The sequence below is a fragment of the Phocoena sinus genome, chromosome 19 (genome assembly GCF_008692025.1).
Source record: "Phocoena sinus isolate mPhoSin1 chromosome 19, mPhoSin1.pri, whole genome shotgun sequence".
Taxonomy (NCBI): domain Eukaryota; kingdom Metazoa; phylum Chordata; class Mammalia; order Artiodactyla; family Phocoenidae; genus Phocoena; species Phocoena sinus.
Window position 1 is genome coordinate 22,588,692 of NC_045781.1, and position 25,561 is coordinate 22,614,252.

Genomic DNA, 25,561 nt, shown 5'->3' on the forward strand with positions numbered 1-25,561 from the left:
CTGGTTCTTGTGGCCTTGGGTATGTGAGCTGCTGTCCTTTATGGAGGAGGTGGGGCAGAGTAAGCAGCCTCCTTCTGTCCCCTGGCTCCTCGGAGGGTGGTGGCCCACCCTCCGCCTAGGCCCAGGTCATCATGGACCTTGCCTCTCACCATCTCCCTTCCGCTGCAGAGCGTCCACTTTCCTCCTCCCCGCCTGTCCCCAGGCCCCCACAGGCTGGGGCCCTTGTGGAGAGGCCTGTGAGGGCACTGTCCCTCAGAGTTGTCATCTCACACCGTCGCCTGCCCAGAGTCCTTTGTGCCCCTCCAGGGTGGGAGGTGCTGGGAGCCCAGCCCATGCCTCTGTTCCTCCAGGTGATGGCACTCTGTACCTACCCGAACCTGTTGGACAGCCCCAGCTTCCCAGAAGATGCTAAGAAACGAGCCCGGCGGATCCTACAGGCTTGTGGCGGGAACAGCTTGGGTGAGGCCCCGACTTGCCAGGTCCCAGCGGGCGTGAAAAGAACGTGTGTTCTCAGCGTGGGCCTGGGCCTCGGCCCAGAATGAAGGGTTACACGTTGAGTGAGTGTGTGAATGTGTGTGGTGGCTGACGTGCAGAGTAAATGACAATGTTCTTCTTGTCCGTGCTCTGTCAGCCTCTTGTTTGCTGAGCTTATGGGGTCAATGCCATCTTTTGGTGGATTGGGGCACTTCAGGCACAAGAGCCTGCATTTGGCTGGATTTGGGGTTTACACTGGGAGGTAGCTTTGATGCTTAGCCCACCCTCAGAGCAGAAGGTTGAGCCCGAGGCAGCCTCCGAAGCCGGAGGCCAGAGGGAGGCACATGCCCCGCTGGCCCGGCTTCTCACTTCCCTGTGGCCACACTGTGAGGTGCCTGTGGCCCCCTTTTGGTGGTTTCCTTGCTCTGAAGGTGCCGCCCACCCGCCCCCAACTTGTGTGTTATGTTCCCGTCACCGGACTGTGCTCCTTTGTGCTGGGAGCCCAGGCCCAGCCTCGGCCCCCAGCACCAGAGGGCTCCGTGGAGGAAGGCCCTGTAGATGTGAAAATGATCTTCTCTCCCTTCCCTGCTGAGATGGATTTCCAGCCTCTGGGCCTCTGGCTCTTTGTTCTCATCTCATGTTCTTTTTCCTGTTTATTTTTGCTTCATTCCTTTGCCCAGTGCCTACATAGGGAATCCAGCTTCCTTTGTCCTGAGGAAAATCGTTGTCCTTAGGGCTTTTTTAGGACTAGTGCCTGAATGTTTCAAAACATGGGACGGGGATTCATGTGGCTTGTTCAGCAGGGGATCAGCCACAATTGGCATCTCTGTCACCTCCCTGCCTTTCCCCTCCCCCTTTTCTGCTCTGTTCCTTTATGGAGAGCCCTATGCTTACTTTCCTGGCTGTGGTCACCCTACCAGCCCTCTGTCCAAGTTTGTGTCCTTCACAGTGTCCCTCTCAGGAAGGGGCCAGCTTCCCTGCCCGCCAGCCTGCTTGGGGTGTGGGCCAGCACCTTGTGTGGCAAGGACTGAACCACAAGCTGGCAGAGGCCAGCCCAGAGGCCTGGCCTCCAGGCTCCTTTCCTCCTGCACCCTCTGCCCAGCCCAGAGGACAAAGGCGCCTCTCGAAGACCCATGGCAGTGGGCCTGAGACTCCAGGAACTGCAACCCAGAGGTGGAGGGAGGGGGTTTGCTCTTGCATATCTGATGTTAATGTCTGGGGAACGGGGAGGGGATCTTGTTCCATGTACTAAGCCTCATCAACAAGTTTTTTTCTGTGTCAGCCAGGGCTGGGAGAATGGCATTGGGAGGCCATGTCCGTGTGAGTCGGGACTGTTGGCCTTTGGGGTTTTGGGAACCTGCACTGAGTTCTGTCTGGGGAGCTCATGAGGACAGGTGAGGTAGGTGCTCTCTGAGCCTCTTTCCTCATCCTTGCATTAGGAGATACTTTGTACCCACCTCCCGGGCTTGCAGGAAGGTTGGCATTTGTGCCCCTTGTCAGGTGTGGAGAAGCCCCGCCCTGGAGGTCACTACCTGTTCCTGCCCATCGTTGGGGGAGGGGCAGTGTCCTGGCCAAGACTGGGACAATGGGGGGGTGGTGCTTGCTCTGTCAACTAAGGCTTGGGCAGCCTGAGCACCTGCCCACAAAAATAAAGGAAATGGAAAATGTCAGTATGCCCAGGGCTACCCTGGCCCACGGAGAGATTATAAAATGTGTACACAGGTCTTAGGGCTCACCTGGACGTGTTTTTATCATGCCCTTTAAAATTATTTCTTACTGGGTCTCCATTTATTTTTTGTTTGATGAGTAATCCAGTTCTCAGGCTGTGTCCCGGATCTTAAGTAGGATTGAGCTGAAACCTAGACGCACCTGGGGGAGGTGGGAGCCGGGAGATAACGCCCTCGTCAGGCTCCTCTCTGAGCCCACGCCGTGTACCAGGCTCTGCTCTAGGCCCTGAGGGACACTGGTGAACAAGGCAGGTGGAGTTTCTGTGCTCGTGAAGCTCACTGTCAGATTTGGGAAAAACAAACATTTAAAAGAATTAACACAGAAACATAATCCCCAGTTTTCATGAGTTCTTAGAGAAAGAGCAGAGAGCTGTGGGGTTATAACAAGGGATTCTAATGTAGAGGGAGGGTTTAAGGAGAAACTGGCATTCAAATTCATGTGGAAGATGACTAAGAGAGTCAATGCACACCAGACAGAGGAAATGGTGTGCCCAAAGGCCTTGAGGTTTAAGGCTGAGTGTGATCGAGTGAAAGGGTCTGGTTACGATGGCGCTGGGGGTTTGGCAGATGGTGCCAGTTTGTGGGCAGTGGGAGGCAGGTTGCCATGGGTCCCAGGGCAGAGTCCTACACAGGGGTAGGTGCTCTACAGCAATGAACAGAAGAAATAGGTGATGGTCCCTGCCCTCAAGTCAACATGGGGAGGCAGGGGTTCATCTGTATAAAATAAGATAACTGGAGAAATCACAGACTGGGAGAAAGGCTGGGGTGGGGCCCTATCTCAGGCTTCCTAGAGAGAGACTAGGTCTGAGTTGTGAAGGATCAATGTGGTTCAGAGCATAACAGAAGGTGGAAGTCTGTGGCTGGCAGGAGCAGGGAGCTTGCCCGTGGGGGAAGGTCTGGGAATTCAGGGAAGCAGGTGAACTAAAGGCAGGAAGAAGAGGAGGCTTAGCTGGTGTGGAAATGGCCAGGCCTCATGGAGTGGAGGGGAGGGCACTGAAAGAAGGCAGAGGGAAATAGGGAGCACAGGAAACTTTCTGAGCATGGGAGCTCAAGAAATATCAAATAAGACATCCAGTAGAAGGATTCGCTAACACCGGCTTCTGTACCTCCCCACTTTTTTATTTGCAAAATATTTCAGATGCATTCGATACCCCAAATAATGTGACAAGACTCTGTACTCACCACCCAGGTTTGATACGTGTTAATGTTTGCCACTTGATCCTTAGAGAAGTGGTCCAGCCTCCTTCCCCCCACCCCCACCCCCACTTACAACTGGTCAGAGGGGAAAGGCCAGCCCAGTGCTGCACAGACCCTGAAACCCAGCACCTCCTGGGTGCTGGGCCTTGGATGCTGTGCACTGAGACCCAGAGAAGAGCTGGCCACTTTCCAGAGCTCCATCCTGCCTCCTGGTGGTGCTGTTGCAGTAGTCTTAGAAGGAATGAGCTGGTTTTCTTTAAATGTGTATAAAATTCAAATGGTATAAAAGGATATAGAGTGAAAGATCTGCCTCCCGTCTCTGACCCCAAGCCTCCTGGTTCACTTCCCCAGAGAATTCACCTCACCAGCTTGAGTCTCCCTCCAGAGAGATTTTGTGCATGTGCAGGTACCTATTTTCAGTTGCTTTTTAAAAACGTAAGGAGTGGCTTGACATTTTGAAAAAGTTTTTATGCAAACAGTAAAAAGCACAAATATTAATGTACAGCACCTATGTGTGCACAGCTGTGTAACGCCTGCCCAGATCACGACGTTGACCATTCCCAGCATCACAAAAGGCTCCTCTGTGCCCCTTTGCAGTCAATACCCCCAAGCCCAAAGTGGTCACCACTGTCTTTGAACTTCATGTAAATGGTGGTTTGGATTTTGATCCAAATTGGCAGCCTGAGCATGCTGTTGGCATGGGGTGGGGGTAGGTGGGTCATGCCTCACAGCCCCAGGGAATCTGTGGTTAGTGCTGGTGAAGGTTCTGGATTCCTGGGCTGGCAGGTGGTGCCATTTTGGGGTGACCATTCTCTCAAGTTTTGTGGAACCATGTGTAGGCAACAGTGATGGAAGCATGGCAGTCCCAGCTGTAATGGTACATACTGTCATAGAACGTGTAAACCCCAGTAGGGTGGGTAAAGCAGGTATGGGCACCGTTCAACTGGTTAGAAGCCAGGGCCTGAAATAATGCTTGATGTGTAAGTAGGTTCTCAGCAAATACTGGGTGGATGAATGGATGAGTGGGTGGGTGGACAGATGAACAGAAGGGCAGCTGGGTGGGTGGGTGGGTGGGCAGGTGAATGGATGTATGGATGAATGGATGGATAGCAGATGGGCAGATAGTTGGGTGAGTGGGCAGATGCGTGGGTAGATGGATGGATGACAGGATGGGTGGATGAAGCCCAGATAGGTAGTTAAGCAGCTTGCCACAGTTCCAGAGCCTAGAGTAGTGAGAATAGGGCCACACTGAGACCTCCCTGACCTCCCCCTCCTTCCCACTCCCAGTTAATTATATGGATATCACAGACACTATGGAGCCAGACATCCTGCCTCTAGTCACTGTCTTGCTTGCTGTCTTAACAGGATCTTACAGCGCTAGCCAGGGCGTCAACTGCATCCGTGAAGATGTGGCTGCCTATATCACCAGGAGAGATGGTGGTGTACCTGCAGACCCGGATAACATTTACCTGACCACTGGAGCTAGTGACGGCATTTCCGTACGTGTGAGGGTAGCTTGTTGTTGTCCACTGTTCACCCACGTGAAGAACAGCCTTGCACGTTAGGGCTGAGTGTGTGAGCCTGTTAGCAGGGAGACAGCCTGGGAGGAGAGGTTGGCCTCCCTCTGGTCGCTGCTGTTTGCCCCACCCTGGTAGCCTGCTCTCCTTACCTTGTTCAGTCTTCATGAACCTGGGTACCCCTGCAGCCTCAGTTTCCCTCCAGAGTGGCACCAGCAGGTCCAGCTGGGAGGAGTCAGGGGTCACTCGAGGATGCCCGTCTTCCTGGCGACATCGGCCTTTCTCTCACTCAGCACATACGGTGTATCTGCTCTGCGAGGCACTGTGCCAGGTGCTGGGGAGACAAACACGTTTGGCCTCTGCTTACACATCAGTGCTGGATAAGACTGGCATTAATAGCACATAAATACATGTCAAATCTTAAGCTTTCAGTTTCTCTTCTGGAAGAGGACAAAGTGTTACAGGAGGGAGCAGCAGGGACTCTGACCTGGGGGGCTGGGGAGGGCAGGAAGGTTTCTCCAAGGAAGGCCGAACAGATAGAGATCTGGAAGCTGCGTACCTGTGAACTCAGGAAGGCAGAGGAGAGACAGGTTCGGAGCAGAAGGTCAGCATATGTAGAGGCCTTGAGCTGGAAGGAGGCTGTGTGTCTGGAAACAGCATCAGGGGGGACGAGCACACATGGTGATGGCCAGTTACCAGCAGTGGGCTGGGAAGCAGGTGGGGCCTTGTTGTCCTAAGAGCCTGGGAGCCACTGAAGGATTTGAAGTAGGCGGAGGGACATAATTATATTTAGGTTCTTAAGCTTTAAGTGTGGCAGGAGGGGGCATAATAGATGTAAGGGAGTGTTTAGGAGGCAAGAGAAGAGGTGGCTTGGGCTGGGGATCAGCCGTGGAAGAGGTGACGAGGGGCTGGTATCAAGTGTTCCATAGCGGAAGGGGCTGAACCCAGGGCCTGAGGAACCTGCAGCCTCCCTCCCCTTCCAGCACCCTGCCCCCGTGCCCAGTTAGTGCTGAGTGCCATCCACTCACTTTGTTCTCCCTACTCAGGGAGCCTGTCCTGTCTGACCCTTCCTTTAATGGAGTTATCTTTGTCTGTGCCTCTTGACTTCCAAGGCTCCTGTTTGTTAAAGGCTTTAGTCCTTTCCTAAAGCCTTTCAAATGCATTAAACTCTTCCTGGAACCCAGGAGGAAACTGAGGCCCAGAGACCTTAGGTGGTCTGCCTGCTCTAAGTCAGCCTCTTGTGGCATTTGAGATTCTAGTGTTGGACTCAGGCTCCCAACCATGGCATCTTCCACTGTGTTCTGCCAAGGCCCGTCTCTATTCCCAGAGAAGCCCAGGTATAGGTAGAGGTTCCAGAGGAGGGTTGGGGGAGGGGTCCTCAAGATTTAGTGAAAGAATCAAGTCATTGCAGTTTTTAATCCAGTGGCATTCTTGCAGCAAGGAGCCGAACCTGAGAAAGGAGCTAAGTCTGTGTGTAAGGTGGGGACTCGCCCAGAAGAGTCTGGGCTTATTAATCCAGTGAATTATTGCCACCTCCACCAGTGCCCCACAGGACTCCCCAGGCCTGGTTTCTCAGGAATCCTATGAACCTAGGGCGCACTCAGCTTTGGAAACAGCCAGGTTGAAGCGCCACCTGGTGGCCATAGCTGGGTATTTTATCCCATTTCAACAATCCCTTGTTCAGGGGTCTGTCCAGCCTTGGGCACTGATAGCTACCGACCAGACAGATTCCTGGGCTCCACCCAAGACATACAGAATGAGTTTCAGGGGTGAGGTCAGAATAATTCTGAGACAGGGCCAGTTTGTGGGCTACTGCTTTAAAAGACCTCTTTAAAAAATACTAACAAGTATTGCGTGTTAAACTACATACCATGCACTGTACTGAGGACTTTAAAACATTTTGCTTATTTCTCACAGCAGACCTCATTTTACAGATGAGGAACGTGAGGCTCGGGGAAGTTCAGCCGCTCCCATGGGGCTGCACTGGAGGCAGGCAGTGGGGTGGCTGGTGAAAGGCGGGGTTGGGGCCTTCCAGCTTGCCTGCTGCTGGTCAGACCCCGCGGGCGGGAAGTGGCAGTGGCCTTGCAAGATGTGATTTCTCGGTTGCAGACGATCCTGAAGATCCTGGTCTCCGGGGGTGGCAAGTCACGGACGGGTGTGATGATACCCATCCCGCAGTACCCCCTCTACTCGGCGGTCATCTCTGAACTCGATGCCATCCAGGTGAACTATTACCTGGATGAGGACAACTGCTGGGCCCTGAATGTGAATGAGCTCCGGCGGGCCGTGCGGGAGGCCAAAGAGCACTGTGACCCCAAGGTGCTGTGCATCATCAACCCCGGGAACCCCACAGGTCTGTGCTTTACTACCTTGCCAGTTTCTTAGGGAGCAGGGGCAGGGTGGCTGCAGTACTGGATGTCTGGACACTAAAGATCTAAGAAATAATGAAGTCCTCTTTGCTCCCAGGTTCCCAATCCAACTTCAGATTTGCTAACCTAAAGCCATAAAATTTGCCGCAGGCCACCTTAGGAGGTGAGCAAATGCAGGCATTTTCCTGGGCAGGGTTGTATTAAGACCAGTTTTTCTCCTGTTCTTGCATTTGCAAAGAATCTTCTTTTTGAGGTCACGCACAAACCATCACCATTAATCATAGGCCTCATTTTACCCTTACTCCTACTTGTTTTTCTGAACCAGTTTTCAGATTGCTGGTGTGTGCGTTGTTTTTCTTTGACACAGCGTTACTGTGTACTTTGAGGCCTGAAAAGGAAATGCCATATTAAAAACAAAAGCGAACAAACCAAAAAAACCTGATTCCAGAAGTTGAAAATCACTCCTAATTTTGTGTATTTTTCTTTTTAAAAAAAATGCACAGTTCTGCCTGTTTTGATCTTTCCAGGCTGCTGGCTTCATGTGCCCCCGATGCTATTCGGATGCAGAGAACAAGGGCTCCTCTCTCCTCCTTTGTTGAGATAAACTGGGTCAGGGCCAAAGCGTGGTGGAGTTGATTGTGGAATCTGTTTCTTGGGAACATCAAATGATGCTTCAATCAGCTGAAAGCGCCACTTGAATTCCTGAGCGCAGAAAATGGGTGCAGCTGCCCTCCACCCTGGTTTATTTACACCAACTGCTTGGGGGAAGGGATGAAGGGTCTAACCCTGGTTCAGTAGGAAAATGACAGAGCTGGGTTCTCAATCCTGGTTGCACATTAGAATCACGAAGGGAGCTTTTAAAAATGTCAAAGGCCAGGCTGCACCTCAGAATCTCTGGGGATGGGGCCCAGGCATTAGTATTCTATGCAGCTGAGGATGAGAAGCACTGCCCTAGGATGATCGTCCTAAAACTTTAGCTTGTTAAGAAAAAAACAAACTGCTGGGCCCCACTTCTAGGTATTCTGATGTGATTAGGCTGGAGTGGAGCTTGACAATTTGCATTTCTAACAAGCCCCCAGGTGATGCTGATGCTACTGGTCCCAAACTTGGAGTAGTAGGCCCTACATCTTAGGAAATACTCTGTATACCTAGTTTATATCATAGGGTTGGTGACTTCTTGGCCAGGTGCTAACATAAATCTTCACCTGGCCGTCCTGGGAGAAATAACTGCACTAGAGACTTTCCTGTTTTAGGTCAAAGGTGGGGGAATCATGTGAGTATATGTTAATATAAGCAGTTTTTTGGGGTTTTTTGGCCATGCTGCACAGCTTGTGGGATCTTAGCTCTCCGACCAGGGATTGAACCTGGGCCCTGAGAGTGAAATCACTGAGTCCTAACCATTGGACCATCAGGGAATTCCCTCTCTGGGGTCTTAATGGGTGAAAATCAGCTATTGGAAGATGGGGGATGGAAAATAGAAACCTACCTGTGGTAACCATGTATCTTGCCTGAACCACACACTGTGACCACTTTGGCTAAAAGGTATCAAAATGGACTGGGATATAAGTGGCTAACAGGGCTCTTTGGGATTCAAGACAGAAACTCATCTTAAGACTTGAAGGGAGTGGATCTGTGACGTCCAGGGTAAAGCAGCACACCTGAATCAGCGTCATTGTCATAGGAACCCCACGCCATTTCCCAGCTCTGCTCTTCTCTGGGTTGGAATCCTTCTCAGGAAGCATCTGTCCTGGGAGTGGCCTTCAGCAGTTCCAGTCATTGCCCAGGACCTAAGCGTCCTCCACAGAGAGCCTTGCCTATAGTTTCAGCCAAAGCCACAGGCCAGACTCTCATTGGCCCACGTTGGCCAACCTGCCCGTGCCTGACCTAGTTAAATCACTGAGGCTGATTGGCTGGGTCTGTATCCCATGTCCCTTGCTGGAGTTTAAAGAGAGGGAGTTCTCCCTGGGACAGCTGAGCATTGTTGCTCAAAAAAGGGCAGAATGCAGGGCTGGTGCAAGCAACAGGTATCCCCATTAGTTTGTGGGAAATTCCTTTGGCCTGGCCTCTGGGAAGGGGCAGTTAGACCCCTCCCCAGCTTTGAGGCCTACAGCAGAGCCACCTCTTTTGTGCAGTGGGCTCATGTCTCCCCCTGCTGGGCACAGCTGTGCCCTGCCCCTCTAGAGCCTATGTGACTCCTCCTGTACCACCATGTGTGTTTGTCCATCCATTGGCTAAGCAGTCATGTTCTGAGTGACTCCTTCGTCCCAGGCGAAGACTGGAGAGAAGTAAGCTCTGTCCTTGTCCTACAGTTTGCATCGCTCATATCACAGGGATTATTTGCACACAGCAGGTCTCCTTTCCTCTCCCGAGCTACAGGCTTCCTGAGGCCTGGCCCTTACTCAGTTCTCTCAGCACTCCCCCTGGCAGTATGTACACATGGTTTGATGCGCTTGGTGCTCAAACCTTTGCTTGCATTCTAACAGGATACACTTTGTGGGATGGCAGCCCTGGGAGAGAAGACCAGCAGCATTTATAGGCAGGCTCAGCCCCCTGGATAGGCAGCTCCTGTCTGTCTGTGGGAACAGCAGCTGGTTCCTTGTAGCATCCAGGGCTACTACCCTTCCTAATTCCCAGAGCCATGAGCTTGCTTCATAGGAAGCCCGGTTGACCCTTTCTTGGCAGGAGACAGGTTGGTCCCTTAGGAAAGGAATTGGTTCATTGCTTAGACAGTTTAAGTCTGAAATCCTGGCTGAATCATACCATACTCTTCTAAGATACATCTATATATTTTTTCTAAGACTTATTCTTGTTATTCTTACATGGACAAGAATATAGTTATTTTTAACAAGAAGGTAACATACTCTACATACTGGTTTGCATCAAGATATAGATGCATATATAAATAACACATGTGCACATACATACACACATAAATATATACATATATGTAACATCCATAGATGTACATTTATGTATAGTAAAGAAACAGCCTTTTGTGAGAAGTCAGCATGCCTGACTAGTGCTTTCCCAGAGGCTGTGTGAGCACGTCAGACAACCCAGTGCCACACTTACAGTGGACCTCAGGAAATATTGGGAAAAGGTTCATTTCTACCTTGTTGCATTTGTTCCTTTCCCCACCTAAACCCACAGTATTTCCTGTGAACTGATGGGTGAATATTTTGCTGCTGGCTGGCACTCATTTCTCTAAGATGGATGAAATGTTGAGTCAAGCCCTGAAGGGAGACCCTGGCAGGGACACTGCGGGTACCCGGAAGCATGCTCAGAGGGCGCAGCTCCCATGTAGCTGCTGACGGGAGAAGCCAGAGCTAGCAGGCAGGCTCATCTCATTTAGAGCTTATTCCACAGCATTTACCGGGGCCCTGCTGAGTGCTGGCTTTGAGGGTCAGCACTGAGCCCACAGACCTTGTCCCTGCCTCACGGAGCTTGTGTGGGCAGAAGGTGTAGCCAGTGCAGTTCTCCTGATGTTGCCGCTGTGGGGTGAGGAGGAGAGTGGGGCTGAATGATTAAACTCCTTCAGTTTAACTTTCCTGCTCTTTATGATGTTGTCATGCCTTCTTGCCCTCCAGCACAGATTAATACAAATATACCCCCTCCACACACACACACACCTCCAATAAGAATAGCAAGAAGGTTGGGTGTGAAACACTGCTCCCTCCACATACCCAACTTAAGTGAGTCAGAGGGACGGGGCTGACCATCAGGGCTCCCTGGAGGTTGACTGAACCCCCCGAGTCACAGCAGCTAGGGAGGGTGGTCCCACAGGGTCCTGGGGAATACAGATACCTGAGCGATTCTGGTTGGGGTTCTTACCTGGCGACAATTTAAACAGCATTACAACCTACCTTCTGCTTTTGTTTGGGGACTTTTTAGGTCAGGTGCAGAGCAGAAAGTGCATAGAAGACGTGATTCACTTTGCCTGGGAAGAGAAGCTCTTTCTCCTGGCTGATGAGGTAAGAGCAGCCTTGGCTCTCAGAGGTGAGGGTGCACTTTCTCTTCTGGGAGAGGGAGCCAGGCCTGGTTTTTCTATAGCCAGAGAGAATTTTCTAGGTGTTGGAAGAGAGATTCTAACAAGGTTGAGGATGTTCAGTGTTACACCCTGTGAGACTGACCAAAAAGCATCCCAACATTGGTTTGGAATCTTGGTTATAAGTTTCAGAAATCGAACCCAAACTACTTTAAACTTGAAAAGTAAAAAGGTGGTAGGGTCTCAGGAGTGGGACTGGATCCAGGGACTCAAACCACATCTTCCACCTCCTTTCATTCCATCCTGCTGCCTTGGCCTCACACACGGGCCTGCTATCTTCCCAGTCTAGAAAGAGAGCATTTCTTCCTGGTGGTTCCAGCAAAAGTCTCAGAATTGAGCCTCACTGGTGCAGCTTGGGTCAAACACCCATTGCTGAGCCAATTACTGTGGCCCCGTGGTTGCAATATGCAAACTGACCAGGCCTGGGCATGGGGCAGTGTCTCTGCCCTGTGCCCCCAAACCTGCAGAGAGCGGGGTGGGGGGGGTGTTCACTGAGGCAAATTCAGGGCCTCTTTCTCAAGCAGGGAAAGTGGGTGCTAGGTGGGCCTGATGCTATGTCCTGTGAGGAGGGGAGTCTTAATTAACCCCCCACAGCTGCTGCTTCTTGAACCCCAGTTCTGGAGACAAGGCATGCCCATTCTTTTCCTGCAAGGAAAGAAATGAAAGACCCGTCATATCCTGTTTTCATTTCTTCATTGCTGCATGATTTCTAGTTAGTCGTAGCTTCTAACACACAAGCTTCATTTCTTTGCTTCTCAGCACCCGCACCGCCCCGCCCCACACACAGAGCTTACCCACCAAATTGTTGCCGTAATTAATAGCAGATGGACCTAAAATGTTCATTTCTATAGGAGAGAATGTACAGCAGAGTGACCTGGTGCACAAACCTCTTCCCTCAGGGTCTGGGAAGGGAGGGGTGGGGGAGGAGGAAGCTCTGCCTGGCTTGTTGAAGGTGCAGCTGGCTTGACCCTCCTGCTGACCCACAGCACTCCAGAGAGCCTCGGTTTCCCTGATGTCCAAACTGGGTATGGGAAGCTCATCTCCAAGGGCAGATGGGACGCTTGCCTGCGGCGCGCTAGACTGTGTGGGGACAGGGAGGCGCTGCTCGCTCCAGTGTGGGGGCTGCTGGTTCCAGTGTGGGTGCTGTTTGGTCCTGTGTGGGGGCTGCTGGGTCCAGTGTGGGCGCTGTTTGGTCCAGTGTGGGGGCTGCTCGGTCCAGTGTGGGCGCTGCTGGGTCTAGTGTGGGCGCTGACAGCAGTGGTGGACAGAGAGCTGGGTGAGTGCCGTGACGTGTGGAGGGTACACAGTTAGCACTTCAGGTGCGGAGGTCAGGACAGGTACATGAACTGCTTTCACCACTCATCTTATTGATGGAAGTGAGCATCACACCCCGGGAGGAAACCTGCTTGGGCAGGTGGGGTACTTGATGTCGTCACTGGCACATGAGGCAGAAAGGAGATCTGGAGACTGGGTGGGAGAATCCAGTGGGCATCCATCCCGAGGCCTTCCCTCCTTGCTCTTCTGTAAGGTTCCCTCAAGCATGTCTGGCTTGGCAGTGGTGTCCAAGGCTGGGCTTCACGGCAGGCTGCCTGGCTGCAGTTTGGCCTGGAGCACCTGTGCCCTCCCTCAGCCGCCGCCTAGGTGGCTCAGGCTTCTGGGGGACTTGCGATGACTGTCTCCATCCCGTCCCCTCCTGCAGGTGTACCAGGACAACGTGTACTCTCCAGACTGCAGATTTCACTCCTTTAAGAAGGTGCTTTACGAGATGGGGCCCGAGTACTCCAGCAACGTGGAGCTCGCCTCCTTCCACTCCACCTCCAAGGGCTACATGGGCGAGTATGTGGGCCCCCACCTCCCTCCCGCTGCCCCTGGGCCTGCTTGGTCCCTGTGCTTCTCCGCTCTGCCCCACCTCAGTCTGCTGGACAGAGACAGCTGCCCTTATCCACCGACTCTGCTGATCTAAGAAGCAGGAGGAGACAGACCACACCTCCCCAAAGGGAGCATGGTGGTGTGAGGACAGACCTTGTGCAAGGGCTCGTGTAAAATAAGGCTGTGATGAAAATGAAAACAGGACCTCACAGCAGCTTCCAACGCTAGTGTTTTCTGCCAGCCATGTCACTGTTGCTCTGACATTGACTGAACTCTAAGGGCCAGGGAGGGCAGGTTGAGTGGACAAATGCTGTCAGGCCAGTAAGGCAAGCTCTGTGTGCAGGAGCTCTGTATGCACCCTTCCTTAGCACTGTGTGACCTCTGGGGCCAGAGTCAGCTTCAATCCTGTATTCATTCATTCAGCTAATATTTATTGAGCACCTGCTATGAGTCCAGTACTGATCTCGGCACTGAGGTTATAGCGGTGAGCAAACCACAGCCATCCCTGGCCTCACAGAGTTATGCTTTAGTGAGGAGAGAGAGGCAATAGACAAACGAATATCACATGTCAAGTGGGCAAAAATAATTAGAGAAGAGATGGGAAGGCCGAGAGGTGGGGTCTGGTCACTGAGGAGTTGGCTTTTGAGTTAAGACCCAAGGGAGGGGTTGTGGGGAGCTACACAGATGTCTGAGGAAAGAGCATTCCAGACAGAGGGAACAGCACGTGCAAAGGCCCTGAGGTGGAAGGAGCAGCTGTTTGAGGAGTGGCAAGGAGAATAGAAAGGAGTGAGAGAGAAAGTGGCAGAAGTTGCGACCAAAAAAAGTCATAGGAGGCCAGATCACCCGGGCTACTTAGATTATTTTTTACTTTTACTCAGAGTGAGATGGGAACCCTTGGAGGGTTTACACAGAGGTGTGACTTCTCCTGACTTATGTTTTACGAGATTCTCTGGTTGCTGTGTGATGAGGGTAGGGACAGAAGTGGGCATTCGAGTCAGAAGGCTGTTATGGTCCAGGGGAGATATCGTGGGCCAGGGTAGAGGTGGGGAGAAGATGTTTGATCTTGGATATGTTTGAAGGTGGAGTTGACAGGTGTTGCTTGATGGAAAAGGTGGGTGTGAGAGAGGGAAGTCTAGGATGATTCCCAAGTTTTTTGTTCAAACAGCAGGAAGGATAGAGTTGCCATCAATAGATGAGGATTGCTGTGTGTGAAGCAGGTTTTGGGTTAGAATTAGAAGTTGGTTTTGGATGTGTAGAATTTGCAGATGCCTATTGGATGTCCAGATGGAGATGGACGTGTGAGTCTGCAGCTCAGGGCTGATATCCAGCTGGAGATTAAAGTTTGTGAGATGTCAATGTATGAGTTGTTAGACAGATCTCTGAGCCTGGATGTCTCACCAGAGGTGAGTATAGATAGAGAAGAGGTCCAAGGACTGGGCCCAGGCCCTCCCTGCTCAGCAATTAGAGGAGGAGAGGAGGAACCTACAAACTAGACTGAGATGGAAAGGCCAGTGTATTTACAGCTAAGGACGTTCATTCCCCAGCATTGTGGGAGTTCTGCTTTATGCCAGGTGTCAGGAGGGGGTCTGGAGGCCAGTGTAACTGTGAAGCTTCAAGAAATATTTTAGCCAGGTCAAGGGAGCTGTCCCCTTGGGATGGTCACCCAAATGTTCTTGGCTATATTTGATGTGGGCAGGGGTTGATCTATGCTGGTCTTTCTGGTCTACCCCAGTAGTGATGCTGTCTCCTTGCTAGGCTTTCATGTGTTGTGTAGCTCTTTTCCTAAACAAATACGTTCTCCATTAACTCATTTTTCAAACTCAAGTGTGTTTGTCACATACCCACCCATCTTTCCATCTGTGTTACTGATGACTGTTTTAATGGTAATACCCTTTATGTTGGTAACCTGAGGTGGTATCCTGTTGCCCTCAGGTCCTGATTACCTAGGATCAGACTGATTTGCCCAATTTGATATTCTGCTCATCAGCAGAGAATAAAGCAGAAAGTTTCTTCTTTCAACTTTGTTACAGGAAACATTTCCGAGATGCCAGAATTTATCTTCCCGCATTGGAAAAGCGAGTTGAGGGATCACATGGGGATCTGTCTCTGCCAGTTCATTCTGCAGCCTGATCCCAAAAGTGTTTTATCGAGTGTCTCATCATATCAGGTGCTCTGAGGTTGTGTGGGTGTGGTACACATACAGAGGAAGGCAGGAGCTGGTGCCTGCGTTTCTGTGCTTTTTAGTCTGAATGTTAGCAATCACAGTCCAGAAAGTATGGCTGATGGAGCTAATTTCGTTCTGAAAGGTTTTTGGTTTTGTTTTTGTCTGTATGATCTCAGCTTATTTTCATGAGATTTGACTGTATATCAGTCAGGATCCTTTTGGAAATACGTAACAGAAACTCAAGTTGAACTGGCCTACATCAAAGAGGCTTTTTTAAAAATCCATATCAGGGCACTTCCCTGGTGGTCCAGTGGTAAAGAATCTGCCTTACAGGGACTTGCCTGGTGGTACAGTGGTTAAGAATCCACATGCCAGTGCAGGGAACGTGGGTTCGATTCCCTGGTCGGGGAAGATCCCACATGCCGCGGAGCAACTAAGCCTGTACGCCACAACTACTGAGCCTGTGCTCTAGAGACCTCGAGCCACAATACTGAAGCCCACACACCTAGAACCTGTGCTCCACAGCAAGAGAAGCCACCACAATGAGAAGCCCACACACTGCAGTGAAGAGTAGCCCCCCCCACCGCAACTAAAGAAAGCCCGCGTGCAGCAATGAAGACCCAACACAGCCAAAAATAAAATTAAAAAATAAAGTAAAATAAAGAATCCACCTTACAATGCAGGGGACGTGGGTTTGATTCCTAGCCAGGGAACTAAGATCCCACATGCCATGGGGCAACTAAGCCCACGCGCCACAACTACTGAGTTTGCGCGCCTCAACTAGAGCCCACGTACCACAAACTACAGAGCCCACGCGCCACAACTAGAGAGAAAACCCACACGCCACAACTAGAGAGAAGCCCATGCGCCACAATGAAAGATCCCACACGCCTCAACGAATATCCCACGTGCCGCAACTAAGACCTGACGGAGCCAAAAATAAATAAATAATCTTAAAAAAAATTTTTTTTAATCTTTATCAGTAAAAAGTCAAGGAGGGCTTCCCTGGTGGCGCAGTGGTTGAGAGTCCGCCTGCTGATGCATGGGACACGGGTTCGTGCCCCGGTCCGGGAAGATCCCACATGCTGCGCAGCAGCTGGGCCTGTGAGCCATGGCCGCTGAGCCTGCGCATCTGGAGCCTGTGCTCCGCAACGGGAGAGGCCACAGCAGTGAGAGGCCCACGTACCGCAAAAAAAAAAAAAGTCAAGGAGTGGACTTCCCTGGTGGTGCAGTGTTTAAGAATCCACCTGCCAGTGCAGGGGACACGGGGTTGAGCCCTGGTCTGGGAAGATCCCACATGCTGCAGAACAACTAAGCCCGTGCGCCACAACTACTGAGCCTGCGCTCTAGAGCTCGTGAGCCACAACTACTGAAGCCCGCGCACCTAGAACCCGTGCTCCGCAACAAGAGAAGCCACCGCAATGAGAAGCCCGTGCACCGCAACGAAGAGTAGCCCCTGCTCACCGCAGCTAGAGAAAGCCCGCACACAGCAACAAACACCCAACACAGCCAAAAAAAAAATAAAAAATAAATAAAATTTAAAAAGTCAAAGAGTAAAGTTTAATCAGGGGGCTTAAAAGTGTCACCAGATCTCTTTCTGCTTTCTGGACTTGTCTTGTTTTCTTTCTCAGCTCTGCTTTCCTTTTTTTTTTTTTTTGACCACACTGCGTGGCTTGTGGGGTCTTAGTTCCCCTACCAGGAATTGAACCCTGGCCCTCGGCGGTGGAAGTGCCAAGTCCTAACCACTGGACCGCCAGGGAATTCCCTGCTTTGCTCTCCTTTGCGTTGGCTTTGTTTTCAGGCATCAGAAAGTTCTAGCCAAATCCTCAGGCTACTGCTCACATGCCCACCCCTCGAACCTGTGCAGGGGGTGCCCAGCCTGAATCACCTGCCCCTTTGGAGCAGGGCTAGCGTATAAGTTAAGAGTCAGGCTAAGCTGCTCTAACCAAAAGGCCCCAAAATACAGTGGCTCAAACAAGATGGAAGTGTGTCTCTGTGATAACAGCCCAAAGGTAGGGGGAGTCCAGGACTGGCTCTGCCCCGTGAGGTCATTCAGAGGTGGGCTGGTGGGCTGGCTCTGTTTTCTCAACATGGGGCACTGAGGCTGCTGCTCTGGCGTGTGCATTTCTCAGGAAGTGGGGAAAGGGAGAGAGGAAGGAGAGAGCATGCTTTTAAAGAAGTGATGCGGAATTTACACATATCACTCCCTTTCACTTTCCACTGGCAAGAACTCGGCCACACCTGGAAACTCAGTGTTGGGCATGGGGATGTTTACAGAAGATTCTGGCCAGCTGGATGCACTTAGTAGAGGTCTCTCTGTGACTGGTGGGTCCTCTCCCTGTCTTCAACCTTTTAGGTGTGGCTACAGAGGAGGCTACATGGAGGTGATCAACCTGCACCCTGAGATCAAGGGCCAGCTGGTAAAGCTGCTCTCGGTGCGTCTGTGCCCACCAGTGTCTGGGCAGGCTGCCATGGACATCGTTGTGAACCCCCCGGTGCCAGGAGAGGAATCCTTCGAGCAGTTCAGCAGGGTGAGTCAGCTTGTCCCATGGCATGTCTGCATCACTGCTGCGGCCAGTGTTCACCATGTATTGTCTCAATGGCCAGCCTCTGTCTAGATGGCCTCCCGGGGGTGCTTGTGGTTCCACGTGGCGCCTGACTCACCCCAATGAGGTTAAGTCTCAGGATGCAGCTGGGCTGTATTTGAAGTGGGAGGACTGTTGAATGTGGGGGGGGCGGGGTGCACCCCTTCCTCTTTCTCGCCTGTGAGGACCACGGATGGGCAGGCGCCCAGAGGGAATGGCCTTGTGTCCTGAGAACACCCTGGGTGGGAGTGGGAGGGGAATGATTCTGTTACTAAACTAAAAGGGGGAGATGGATGAGCATGGCATTGATTCTAGGCCACGGGCCTGCCTGTGGCTTAAGACACAGCTGCAGGCTGTCCTTGCAGCTTGAAGTGACACAGTCAAACCTTTTTAACTGCAAGTGAGAAAAACCCAACTCTAAGTAGTTTAAACAGAAATGGAATTTATTGGTCATATAACCAAGAAGTCAGTTCCCAGCTGTTCTAGATTCACAACCTTTTTTAAAAATTGTGGTAAGATACACAGAACATGCAACTTACCATTTTGATCATTTTTAACTGAACAGTTTAATGCATGAAGTACACTCAAACTGTTGTGCAACCATTACCACCGTCCATCTCCAGGAACTTTTCATCATGCCAGACTGAAGCTCTGTACCCATTAAACAATAACTCCTCATTTCCCCCTCCCCCCAGCCCCTGGTGACCTCTATTCTACTCTCTGTGAATATGACTACTCTAGGTACCTCATATACAGCGTTCGTCTTCTTGTGACTTTATTTCAATTAGCATGATGTCCTCAGGGTTTATCCCTGTTGTGGCATGTGTTGGACTGTGCCTCCTGTTTAAGGCTGAGTGACATTCCACTGTGTGTACATGCTACGTTTTGCTGATCCGCTCATCCGCAGGCCACAGCTCTTCACCCACATATTCCAGTAGTACTTGCAGAAGAGCTGGACTGCTTGCTCCAGCTTTTGGACACATGTCCAGCTCTGAGACTGTCACTGATGTGCTTTGCCTGGATCACGTGCCCCAAACACACCACATGGATTGGGGGAAGGGTGACTACCCAAAATGAAGTGGTGGGGCTGTCTCCTAGAAGCATGTTCTAGGGTGTTCCATCCAGGCCCAAGTTCATTCAGACCAATGGGCAGGGACTGGTTTTTCTCATTTTCAGGAATGACATCCTGGTACAAGAGTAGAACCCATGGGCTTCCCTGGTGGCGCAGTGGTTGAGAGTCCGCCTGCCGATGCAGGGGACACGGGTTCGTGCCCCGGTCTGGGAAGATCCCACATGCCGTGGAGCCTGGGCGTCCGGAGCCTGTGCTCCGCAACGGGAGAGGCCACAACAGTGAGAGGCCCGCGTACCACAAAAAAAGAGTAGAACCCATGACACAGGCTACCTAGGACCTACCTGTGGCCCGTGTGCTCCTGCCCCAGGGCTCATGGCAGCCTCATGGGCTGAGCGTCTATGGAAGAAGTTCCTGCAGAGGGACATGTGTTTCGCCCACCTCCCCCATTTGCTGTGCTTATGCACACGCAAGCTCACCTTCACCAGTCTGCCCTGACGCCCCAGTTTGAAGGGATAGTTTCCAGGGTCTTGAGCCATGATGTCCAGAGATGCTAACTCCTGTGCTTTCTCTGTCTCATCAGGAGAAAGAGTCCGTCTTGGGTAATCTGGCCAGAAAAGCTAAGCTGACAGAAGACTTGTTTAACCAAGTCCCAGGAATTCACTGCAACCCCTTGCAGGGGGCCATGTACGCCTTTCCTCGAATCTTCATCCCTGCCAAAGCCATGGAGGCAGCTCAGGTCAGGGGTGCCAGGTCAGGGCTGGCTCTCTCACTGGGTTCACATGGGACTGCTTCTTGCCATGGGGAGCTAAAGTGTTGGCCCTAGAGGCTCTGAACTTTGTGTATCCGTTGGTCAGATGGTACTTAGTGTGTAAAGATGACGGGCTCTCAGAGACCCAGCCCTGCAGCATGCTGCGTTGATGCGGCAGGTGTGAGGCCGGCCCCAGGTGAGCGGTGTGCTGAAGGCAGGTGCCCACGTGTGATATGATGCATTTAAAACTGGACAGAGGGCTTCCCTGGTGGCGCAGTGGTTGAGAGTCCGCCTGCCGATTCAGGGAACACGGGTTCGTGCCCCGGTCCGGGAAGATCCCACGTGCCGCGGAGCGGCTGGGCCCGTGAGCCATGGCTGCTGAGCCTGCGCATCCGTTGCCTGTGCTCCGCAACAGGAGAGGCCACGACAGTGAGAGGCCCGCGTACCGAAAAAAAAAAAACTGAACAGATGCTGGGGAAGCATCAAGAGCAGTCTCTTTCACCTGGCCTCAGTACTCTAGAGCAGCGCTTCTCAAACTTGAGTGTGTACATGGATCACCTGGGGTCCTGTTAAAAATGCCGATACTGGTTCAAGAAATCTTTGGAGGGGCCCAAGATTCTGCGTTTCTAGTAAGCTCTCAGGTGGTGCCACAGACCCTGGTTTGAGGATCAAGGGCCAGAGCCGTATCTCTGAAAGTGTCCTTATACCTGCTTACCTCCTCGATACCTTGCTAAACATTCAAAATCTGGCCCCACCCCTCAGCCGATTGAATCAGAATTTCTGGCGTTGGAGCCTGAGAACCTATTTAACAGGTGGCCTGGTTGTGCAAACCGAAGTGTGAGAAGCACCAACAGTAGGGCCCCTGAGAGGCTTGTTCCTTGAGGCCCCCTGGGCAGAGACCTCAGGGCCCTGGCTTGGCGTATAGAACATGGCCAATGCTTGTGGAGCTGCTCCGTGGGGGTAGGGTACACAGGCAACAGCCTGGCACTCCCCACTGGAGAGCAGAAGCCCCGCAGCCCATGGCTGTCCCACAGTGGCCTTTGGGTTCTTTGTTCCTGGCCCCAGCTGCTTACAGCACCCAGCATCCTGCCTTGGTTCTCACAGGAGGGGAGGGCAGAAGGGCCCTGCCATGGGCAAGAACCTGCCATCTCAAGTGTATTTGGCTTTGAGATTGTAATGTTTGTACAGTGCGAAACCAGGAATGAATCCTAAGTTCTGTCCCACTCCCACAGGCCCATAAGATGGCCCCCGACATGTTCTACTGCATGAAGCTCCTGGAGGAGACGGGCATCTGTGTTGTGCCCGGCAGTGGCTTTGGGCAGAGGGAAGGCACCTACCACTTCAGGTACCACTTCCTCTGCACCAGCGGGCTGGTCCCGGGTTTGTCTTGGGAAACTTGGGCTTCTTAACATCAAGGCACCTACAGAGACTGGGATGTGGAGCCCCTGTCCCCCCATCCCACTCCCATTCTGTCCTGCTGCAGAGATAGCTGAGACCCTGTGCCAGGGACTAAGGAAGACTCTGGGCGACGCCAAGGTCATCTCCTTGACTGCTCTGTCTCCCCTCCACTGCCCCCATCTATCATATGCCATCTGCAGTGTTCCCGTGCTATGTTTTCTTGTCCTTCCCCTGTCCCTTTTCAACTCTGTGATGGTATCATACAGCATCCAGGAGCTCAATAGCTTGTCCATTGCACCAAAAGCCTGCTGAGATGTTGCCTCTGAGACATGGTGAAATTGCTGTGCCTCCTTTCACAGGCATGTGACTCTGCTGGGCGAGCCGGAGCAGCTCAGCCTGGTCTTCCGCTGAGGCCAGTTCTGTTCCAAACAGCACCCTCTCCATGCACGGCACTCTCAGATGTTTCCTGCAGCAGATGCTAAAAAAAGAAATGTCATGGGCTTAGCACCTGAGGCTAAGTCTTGAGGCAGTGAAGGTCGTGGGTAGGGCCCGCCCCCCGCAGTGGACAAACATGTGTGGGTGGTGTGGATGGCCTTTCCACCCTTGTTGGGTTCACCTTGGCAATTCACAGCTCATTCAAGAAGTGGTTACTTCTCGAGGGCTGCCCTTAAGGCTGGGAAGCAGGCTGACAGTATTGGAGGGAGGAGTTAGTTACCATGGCAATGTGGGACTTCCTGTGGAGGAAAGTTATGACTGGAGGTTCTCAATGTGAGACAGATGGTGGAGATGGAAAAGGCCTGTCTAGCAGGAATGGAGTCTCGCTCTGTAGCCATAGGAAATACCAAGAGTCATGCGCTCGAGAAAGTTCTATGCACCTGTCAGAGTGTTGGGCAGACCTTCTGTGATTATGGGTGGATGTGTTAGTGAGCTGAGATGCTGCCACCAGCTTATTGCTTTTGTTCACATATACGAGTTGGGTAAAAAAATGTGTGAATGGTGGGAGAAAGTGGTTCAACTCAACAAGTGCCAGGTGCTGTCCAGGGCCTGGAGCCATCGCAGTGGACAAGACAGGCCTGTCCCTCCCCACACAACTTGCCCGCACCACCTGGTCTCTGCAGCTGCAGGTGGAGGAGTGACCTGCCAGGTTCACTTCTCTCCCCTTTTCCAGAGCCACTTGTCTCCGACTGACGCTGTTCTCTTTCCTGACAGAATGACCATTCTTCCTCCGGTGGAGAAGCTAAAGACGGTTCTACAGAAGGTGAAGGACTTTCACATAAAGTTCCTGGAGAAGTACGCGTGAGGACTCCTCAGGCCCCAGAGGGAGACCTGGCCCTCAGCCTTCCTCCTGATGCCCACCCAGCCCAGACTGGATTCGCCCCCCCAGCGACTCCGCCTCAGGCCTTATGAAGGCTACTGGTCGCTTTCATCGTCATTTTGCCCCAGGAGACTTCTCTCTTTGTGCCTTGATGTTGGGAGCACCTCTCTTCTGAGCAAATGTGAATTGGGGTTGTCTCAGAAGCCCTGTTTTTTGATGCAACCAAAGTAGAGGGGACTTGCTCAGCGTATGTGGTGGTGTTCTCTGAATCTGTTGTTGTTGCTTTTGGAAAAGTCTTTTGGGGTTGAAACAACCAGGGTGTGTTGGGTGAGCTGTTTCAGATCTGGAGAAACAAGGTGTCGGGAAATGTATAACTTAACCATGGTGAGGACTGGAAATCGCAAACTCACCACCATGATCTGTGAAATAAAACCTTTAGCGGTATAAAAATCTAGTCCTTCAAACAGGAGAGCCTAGAGTCCATTGGAGGCTCCGAGACGGCCCGCCCTTCTGACCTGGAGGCAGACAGCCTGCTCTCAGACAAGAATGGTAAGGGCAGCAGCGCATGGGGCTGGACCGCATGCCAGACTAGGTGGTGGCGGGCACCGGGGACTATGGCCAAGGTCAGAGGGTCCTGCAGGGGAGGAGTGGGTGTGAGCCAGGCTCCAATTTGAACCGGGCCTCCACGTGGGAGCACACAGCAGGTAGTGAGGACTCTGCACACACGAGGGCTTTGGGTGAAGGGTTCTCTTGGGCAGGCTTAGGCTGGGACGCCCGTCCAGGGATCTCCCTGGACTCCAGGGGCACAGGGTTCAGCCCAGCAATATCCCAGTCACGTAGAGGGATTCTACCTGGTGGTGTGTGGATCCATCCCACTGTTACCCAACAAACAAGCAGTCTCATCCAAGGGCTTGAGTGAGCCTTTAGGTGATAGTAGGGCAAGGAAACACTGAAAATGTCCTAGTGAGGGAGGGGTATCCTTAAGGACATGAAGACAGGTAAACCACACCCCCTTCCCATAGTGTTTATTGAGTTGTTTCAAGCGGAATTTGGTCCATTTCCTAGCTCTTAATTGGTCAAAGTGCCTGGTAGCGTGGCTGCTGTGTACATGTGATCCGATTCAAAGTTAATAGAAGTATTTTACCTTATATGCAAAGTGTTTTGCCTCCACATCTTCTGGCTCCCCTCCCAGACTCTGCAGACTGTCCTGTAGCATCAGTCATCTCTCGGGGGCGGGGGGGGGAGTTGGGGGATCATCCACCAAGTGCACAGTTTCCCTGGTATGAGCAAACCTGGGTGCAGGGCCCAACCTGTGCCCCCAGAAAGTGGGCACTACGGGTGGCAGCAGGCTTACGCCCTCTTTTCCTACTGTGGGCCTTCCCTGGTGGGCGGTTAGGGAAGCCAAGGCCAGCTCAGGAGTCTGGGGATCCAGCAAGTCCCAAAGTGGAATTGAAGGGACTGGAGAGAAATCTGAAAAGGCTAAAGGAGTGAGCTTTGAAAGCAGCCTCCTGTGCTATAATTCCCATGCCGGGTCCATGCAGGGGATGCAATAGGAAACTTCAAACTGAGTCCTTACCACTAGCATTACAGTCCCTATGAAGAAAGTAGCCACAACCTCAAGTAACAAAGGGAATGTTTGGGGACTTTTTCTTCCTTAAAAATTTGAGAAAATTGCACTTGTGCTTGTTGATGGTATAAAAACCAGGATGTGTCCCAGAGTTGTGAGATTTCTGGTGGAAAGGTTAAATAGTAGAAGCTAGTATATTTTTTATATTTTTGTAACAATTGCTTTTTTCATGGGGGGTGGGGTAGGGTTAGTATTTGTAGTTTTAACAAGCCCAGTAGTTTTTTTTATAAATCTCTTCAGATTATAAATAACCCCTAAAAACTTTGCAATGTTTACATGATTTTTTTAAAAAGATGTCATATACACTTGGTTTGGTTTTAAAATAAATGAGTAAAAACTTAATAAGGTCAGCTGGTTTAGGAGGTTAACTTCATTCAGGTAGGAACGCTGATCATGATAGATTTGATTTTCTGCAGATTGTGATGTCTTGTTTGGGCACCACCAGAGTAAGTCGTTTGTCATTTGAGGTCGCACTTTAAATCCACACCTGTGAAGTTTTCTGCTGTTCATCTAGATCTGCCTGTGGGGATGCTGGGCTATACCTTGTTGGTCCATCACCTTGCACCTTGAGGCCAGACTGGTTGTCCCCATGTTTGTGGATTTGCAGGAAGAGCTGACAGGCCTGCCTGTCCCTGTTTGCCATTCTGGATTCTCGTAGGCATCTCCTGACAAAGGTACTTCATGATAAGCTCTGGTGGAAATTTCTGAACAATAAAATATATGTCCAAAATGGTGACTGTGTTTAACTTGCTTTGTAGTTTAAATCTAAATATCAAGCGGACATCACTAATTGTATATCTTCACTCTTATGTTCATTCTTACGTTCCTAAGTCACAGCTTTTCAGTTTCCATTTCTTCTTAGGTGTCAACTCCAAGGACTGTGGGCTGCTTTTTGTTGCTTGAGGTGGGGAAACTTCACCGATTCTTTAGAACGTTGTTCAAATGAAAACAGACCTTGATTTTCTAGTGGGAGAGAAACAGGAACTAGCAGCTTCTTCACAGGGGGCAGGGGAGGGCAGGCAGGCAGGGAGAGCCAGAGAAGCAGTCCTGAGGCCAGTGGGGAAAGGGGAGCTGCCTATACAAGCGATTTCATTCATTTCCCTAGCCTTTCCCAGATCCATGTCAATGTTAAAGTGTGGTTCTGGGATTCAGAACTTTATTTTTCACTTAAAACAGAAACGTCTGTCTTGATTATAGAAAATTTGGAAAATATATTTTTTAAAAAGTAGGATTCTTTCAGGAGGAAGACATGGAAACCTACTCAAAGTAGCTTCAGCAGAAGAGAATTTATTGTGCCATGTAAGAGGAATTTATTGAAATCCTGGAGGGATGCTGACTTTAGTTTTGATGTGCACTGTTAAGTGCAAAGCCTGCCTGTCCATCTGTCCACTTCTGCATCGAAAAATCCCACGGAAGGGCTCTGCCTTGGTCCACATGCCCTTCTCTGAACAGTC

At 51.4% G+C, this 25,561-nt stretch overlaps 1 protein-coding gene across 3 annotated transcripts in view; it reads left to right on the forward strand.

Moving 5' to 3' along the window:
* The window catches only part of GPT2 (glutamic--pyruvic transaminase 2), a 33,199-nt gene extending 10,274 nt beyond the window's left edge, over window positions 1–22,925 (forward strand). For 2 of the 3 annotated variants that reach the window (XM_032613866.1, XM_032613865.1), the window contains exons 4-12: window positions 351–459; window positions 4,764–4,897; window positions 7,025–7,268; window positions 11,176–11,255; window positions 13,029–13,165; window positions 17,719–17,893; window positions 19,600–19,755; window positions 21,000–21,112; window positions 22,375–22,925. In XM_032613866.1, coding sequence (XP_032469757.1) covers window positions 351–459; window positions 4,764–4,897; window positions 7,025–7,268; window positions 11,176–11,255; window positions 13,029–13,165; window positions 17,719–17,893; window positions 19,600–19,755; window positions 21,000–21,112; window positions 22,375–22,465 — 1,239 coding nt within the window. In that variant the 3' untranslated portion in view covers window positions 22,466–22,925. Of the gene's footprint in view, window positions 1–350; window positions 460–4,763; window positions 4,898–7,024; window positions 7,269–11,175; window positions 11,256–13,028; window positions 13,166–17,718; window positions 17,894–19,599; window positions 19,770–20,999; window positions 21,113–22,374 lie in introns of all 3 variants that reach the window. The other variant, XR_004347012.1, reaches the window with a different exon arrangement.
* Window positions 22,926–25,561: the final 2,636 nt, after the last annotated feature.